This window comes from Cynoglossus semilaevis, chromosome 6 (genome assembly GCF_000523025.1).
Source record: "Cynoglossus semilaevis isolate Cse_v1.0 chromosome 6, Cse_v1.0, whole genome shotgun sequence".
In the NCBI taxonomy this organism is placed as follows: Eukaryota; Metazoa; Chordata; class Actinopteri; order Pleuronectiformes; family Cynoglossidae; genus Cynoglossus; species Cynoglossus semilaevis.
In genome coordinates, this window is record NC_024312.1 from 9,761,921 (window position 1) to 9,768,214 (window position 6,294).

A 6,294-nucleotide genomic window follows, 5' to 3' on the forward strand; every position below is an offset into this window, starting at 1 on the left:
TCGGTGACAGTGGTGTTGGATGAAGATGTGAGTCGTCAGATCACTTTGACAAGAGACGGGGAGGTCATAATTGGTGTCAACCCAGCTTCTGTGCTGCCCTACACTGATGGTAAACATTTCAAAAAGCTGAGATAATAACATTTTTGTTGACACATTCAACAATGTTTTTTTTCTTTTTCTTTTTCTTTTTGGCTATATAGATACGGTGGAGGTCCGAAAGCTGACCTCTGTGTTTGTACAGCTGAAAGTGGCTGATGGCCTGCGGTTGCAATATGATAGTCAAGGGGGGCGAGTGTACCTGCAGCTGCACAGCAAATGGCGAGGACAAACGCTGGGCCTGTGTGGAACCTTCAATGGAAATCTTCGCGATGACTTCCTGTAAGAAAGTATTATATCAATCCTACTTTCAATGCAATGTCACAGTTTCCAACCTCCAACGTAGCACCTCCCATTAGTTGTTCATCTTTTTTTGCAAAGTGGGCTCCAGACATTAAATGTAAGATTTTGTGTAGGTACACATCAAATGAAGGGCTGGTAACATGTTGACTTAGACAGAGGTGTGGACTCGTGTCACATGACTTGGACTTGAGTCGGACTCGAGTCATCAATTTGATGACTTTAGAAATGTCAAGAGACTTGCCACTCGACTTGGACTTTAACATCAGTGACCCGTGACTTCACTTGGACTCGAGCCCTTCGACTCGACAAGACTCGATGCTTTCTCCAAAACACAAAGTGATCTGTGTAAATATATTATTATTTTGTTTAAAAGGACTCGAAACAGAAACGTAAGGACTTGGGACTTGACTTGACACTTTTCAGTCTTGACTTGAGACTCGATTCGGACTTTGCCTGTCTTGACTTGAGACTTGACTCGGACTTGAGAGCAAAGACTTGAGACTTACTTATGACTTGCAACGACTTGGTCCCACCTCTGGACTTAGATGCTAGCTCTCTTTTTTTTTTAAGACGAAAAATCACATCTTTCTTACGCAAGTCTACGTCGTAGACATCTGAGCCTTAGCCTTAAGATTGTGTTGTCTGCATATGTATGCCTGTTTGTCTGTGTGCATGTTTGTCCGTGTTCATGGTTGTGTGCGTCTATACGTGCAGTTCCCCAGCAGGTATGATTGAGGGCACTCCTCAGCTCCATGCCAATGCTTGGAAAGTGTCATCCGCTTGTGCAGCTCCGGTTAACCTGCCTGTTATTGATCCCTGTGAGATGAACCAAAATAATGGTAATTATTTAATCATTTACCTTTTTGGAAATATCTAAAGCCTAGAGTGCCCTCTAGTAGTGTGCAAGTACCAAACGTGAAATTATATATTTTAATATATAAGTCGCACCTGAGTATAAGTCGCAAATCCAAAGCCAAAGTATGAAAAAAAAAAAGTGCGACTTATAGTCCAGAAAATACTGTACATGAAAACATATATATATATATATAATGACTCTGATCTTCTGTGTGTTCTGCTGTATTTTCTAGTGTACTATGCATCCCAGTGTGACACACTTATGGGGAGTGTATTTGCTCCATGCCATGGCTACATCAGTCCAAACATTTATCAGCAGCAATGTCGCTACCAGTCCTGTCGCTGTGGGAGCAGTTGCCTTTGCACAGCCCTGGCTCACTACACTTACCTCTGTTCCAAACATGGCGTCGTCGTTGACTTTAGATCACAGGTCTCTGAATGTGGTAAGTGGTTTGAGTTATTTTGTATATTTTTCAAGCCTTCAAGTTCAGTTGACCTCGTCTGTGACGCAAAACCCAACGCAGTGAATAATACACAACAAAGCCAGATTAAAACGAATGTCATTTCAGTTGAACAATTCCTAACCTTTAACTGTTGACTTCATTATTAACAGTGGTTTAACTGTGACGCTGACAACCGTTGACAACAACGTCTCACCTGTGAATTTGACTCTCCATCAACTACAGTCTCCTCAGAACAGGTTCCTTTTTTTCTTTTGTCTAACGAGCAGTGAAGAACATCAGCCTCAGGTGTGTCACTTTTGAATTTCAGCCCCTGCGCTGTGATTGGTCATCATCAGCCAGTCAACAGGGTTTACCAAAGATTCAGCACTCAGGGGTTATAAATGACTCTGCTACAGTATATGAACCTACAGTTGAGCGTGAGTGTAGGAATAAATATTGACTCTTAAACATAGATTTATAAAAAAATAAAATAGTAAAAAAAAAAGTCAGTGCTACTTCTACAACTATAATGATTTATTGGCTGTATTTACTGAACATACAGACATCAATTAAGGTATATATACATATATATGTATACATGTGTATATATATATACATATATATGTATATATATGTATATATATATATATCCACATATGTATGTATATATGTATTTATATATTTATATATATATATATATATGTACAGTGGGGCTTCAAGATTTTAGTCGAGTTTAATCCGTTCCACAACAGCACTCGTATGTCGATCTGCTCCTATCGCTATTGCATTTTCCCCATTAATAATATCTAAAAACCACATCAGAAACACAGATACAAACAACTATATTGATAATCAAAAAAATAATAATAAGTAAGAAAATAGTTTAGATTATTGTTATAAAAATTAAATAAAAAAAAAAAAAACAACACACCTAATCATACTACACAGATAATGATACTAGTCTTGGACGGAAAATTAAAATATAAAACAAACGAATACAGTATAATGTTAAATACTGCACAGACACCGAGATAAAGTTGTAGGAAATTGAAAACTGTTTTGCTTTGTTTGTTATTTTTGCACTCACATGATTTATCATGCACTGTAATACCGTAATGTTTGTTGTTTTTTGGCATTAACAGGAGCAGTGTGTCTTGGTGGTATGTTGTATCATTCTTGCGTGTCGTTTTGCGGACGATCCTGTCGAGCTCTGTCTGACTACGAGGAGTGTGATTCTGCCGACTGCGCCGAGGGCTGCGGCTGTCCTGAAAGCACTTTTTATGATGACGTGCGTCAACGCTGCGTACAAAAGTAAGGCTTGGTGATTCTGTGGTAATGTCATCAAAATATAGAAAAATGCCCACAAATAATAATAATAATAATAACAACAATAATAATAATAATATCATGGCTTGTCCTTAGATCTCAGTGCCACTGTTACACCATGGCAGGTGCATTCCAGCCAGGTGAAGTGAGCTTCAGTGCTTCTGGCCCTTGGTGAGTCATATTTGGCTTTAGGTAAAATGTGAAACCTAACATTCCTGCGCACACATTTAAAAAACGAAATTTTGACTTGAATGAATGATAGATTTTCTTTTAATTCCATTTCAACAATTTGCATGCCAGCCTTTGCAAAGATGGGAAGCTGGAGTGTATTTCAGAGGAAAAAGGTAATTTTTTTTCTTTGCTTCCTGCCTTTGCGTTTTCACAAAATGGCCCGGTATCATATGTTTTACCTGTTGTTACCCATGACTTTTGATGCCGTATTATATGAACTTCTTTATGTTCTCAAAAAAAAAAAAAAAAAAGGAAACAGTGTTGTTCCACAAAAGACAAAATTATAAAGAGGTCCCAAAGGTGCACACAGATGTTATTGCACTTTGTCTACAAAGCAGTATCCTTAAAATAAAGTGCACAATACACACATAGCAATTACCGTAATGACCCGAATTTAGGACGACCCCGCCAAATCATTGAAATAATAATTACACACTGCTTCCATTTTTTTTTTGCTATGAATACAGTTACTACGATCTGTATTTTAGATCCAATACCTAAATAGCTAGCGCCCTCTGCTGTTAGCTGTGTATAGCGACCCCAGCCTCGAGCAGCTAGCGCCCTCTGCTGTTAGCTGTGTGTAGCGACCCCAGACAATTATCAGCAAGTGTCAACGGTTAGACCCAGGTCGTATGATACTTTTTCAACGAAAATAAAACTCGTCCTCTATTCGGGTTAATACGGTGAGTAAACCCACGCAATTAATTATAGAAGAAACATCTTAATTATGCACAAAATAGCAGAGGTGTGAACTCGAGTCTCATGACTTGGACTCGAGTCAGACTCGAGTCATCAATTTGACTTTAGACTCGACTTGACAAAATGTAAAGAGACTTGCAACTCGACTTGGACTTTAACATCAGTGACTCGTGACTTCACTTGGACTCGAGCCCTTTGACTCGACATGACTCGAGACTTTCTCCAAAACCCAAAGTGATCTGTGTAAATATATTATTATTTTGTTTAAAAGGACTCGAAAACAGAAACATAAGGACTTGGGACTTGACTTGACACTTTTCAGTCTTGACTTGGACTCGACTCGGACTTTGCCTGTCTTGACTTGAGACTTGACTCGGACTTGAGTGCAAAGACTTGAGACTTACTTCTGACTTGCAAAGCAATGACTTGGTCCCACCTCTGCAAAATAGGGTAAATAAGTATTGATTTTTATATAGTACACATATATCCTTTGAGTGCTTCAAGTTATTTCCTGTTGATATTATTAACACAACTGTATGTGTATGTGTGTGTGTGTGTCTGTGTTTGTGTGGACAATCAATGTAGAGCCCGAAGAAGTAGGGGAATGTCAGGAAGGTAAAGTGTACAACAGCTGCATTGACCAGAGAGGAGGTATGGCCTGTGCACCGACCTGCCGAAACCTGATGTTGAATCTCACATGCCCTCCGAATACGCCATGCATACCTGGCTGTGTCTGTCCCCCTGGGTAAACAAAGAACAGGCTGCTTACCAATAGAATAATGTTGTGGATTGCTCTTAGGCTTAGAGCAAGTGTCTTCCTTGCTTTGGTTTTAGATGTAATTCTGCTGATAGGCGAAACGTCTTCGAAAAATGAAAAAAACAAAAAACAAAACATACTTTGTTGTCTGTTTGTTTATGGTTTATTTTACTACAGACTAAGTGAAAATTCACTTTCGAATTTTCTTCTAAGTGAAGGTCAGAAGAAAATTAAAAAAAAAAGAAGAAGTTTCTCATTATCGTGTTTCCATTTTCCCTTAAACCCTTGCTGTTACACTTTTCCCCCCAAAATTGTCAGCGTTCGTAAAAACACGCCCACTCTTTCGGCATTCTTTTCTTGTGGTTGCGTGAATATCGGCCGGATGTTCATCTAAGTACATTAGCGTGACTGTGATCAGTTCTCCGAACATAGAAAGAATGGCTTATTCTGTCCTCAAATTGTACAGACTTTGACCACATAAAAGTAACCTATGATCACCTCTTTGATAAACCAATAAAATCACGTCACTGCTACATTAAGAAATGTAACCGTCCTTGGGTGGTTTCAAACCAGCAACCTTTCGGTTAACAGCCGAACGCGCTGGCCGATTGTGCCACAGAGACCGATGTCAGGCATTAAAATGAAGGTCAGAAGAAAATTTAAAAAAAAAAAAAAACAAGTTTATTTTATTATATATTGTTAAGAAACTCTTGAAGACTCAGCTCTTCAGAGAGCACCTCCTGTCTTTCCTGTCCTCCTCTACCTCTGTTTCCTAACTACCTGGTTTCCTTTCAAGGGTTCCTTTATGTAACCTGATTGTTGATCCTACTCTTGGAAGTCGTTTTGGATAAAAGCGTCTGCCAAATGTTTAAATGTAAAATGAAAGGCTTCCATGCCTAGGAGAAAGCAGGGGTTACTCCAGAAGTTGGAGCTTAACGTTTTTTTTCTTTTCATGGACCTGGTCATAAATGACTCATGGACATTCGGTACCCTGTTTGCACCAGGGTCCTAGCCTCCTGACAGTAGCACGAGGACTGTTAGTCTAGGATATCGTAGTACGTGAAAGTGTTGACTAATACACAACTGCCCTGCTTTTTATTTTAAAAAAATGTTTAATCTCATTTAAGACTGCTGCTGCATCATGGGAAATGTTACTATCCAGAGAACTGTCCCTGCGCTTGGTTGGGGCTCGAATACCTACCGGGAGAAACCATAGAAACGTTGTGTTATAAATGGTAAACGGCCTTTTGCAGCGTAAGACACGTAGTAGTTAAATGGTTTGGATTCATTTTCGTACCTTTCCTCTTTGGTAGTATTTTGATGACTTTATATTTTTTTATTTCCAATTCTCCATTTCCTCAGTGTGTGCCATCGTGGCTATTTCAACTGCAGCTACTCTCAGTGTCCGTCTGTGTGCACCATCTACAGTGACAGACATTACCACACTTTTGACGGCCTTGAGTATGACTACTACTCTGATTGCCAAGTCTACCTGCTAAAAGTAAGTGTTTAGACTTCCCGTTGTTCCACCACCAATGTAACACAAGCGGGGACCTCGCTGTTCAACGTTGTCGAATAATCATC

General features: G+C 39.3%; 1 protein-coding gene across 1 annotated transcript in view; it reads left to right on the plus strand.

The window, feature by feature from the left end:
• Positions 1-6,294, plus strand: part of otogl (otogelin-like) — a 37,814-nt gene that overhangs the window by 10,230 nt on the left and 21,290 nt on the right. Inside the window, exons 15-24 of the mRNA XM_025056339.1 lie at positions 11-109; positions 201-378; positions 1,114-1,238; positions 1,488-1,697; positions 2,840-3,008; positions 3,120-3,194; positions 3,324-3,367; positions 4,539-4,698; positions 5,838-5,945; positions 6,073-6,211. Of these exons, the coding sequence (XP_024912107.1) occupies positions 11-109; positions 201-378; positions 1,114-1,238; positions 1,488-1,697; positions 2,840-3,008; positions 3,120-3,194; positions 3,324-3,367; positions 4,539-4,698; positions 5,838-5,945; positions 6,073-6,211 (1,307 nt within the window). The remainder of the gene's footprint in view (positions 1-10; positions 110-200; positions 379-1,113; positions 1,239-1,487; positions 1,698-2,839; positions 3,009-3,119; positions 3,195-3,323; positions 3,368-4,538; positions 4,699-5,837; positions 5,946-6,072; positions 6,212-6,294) is intronic.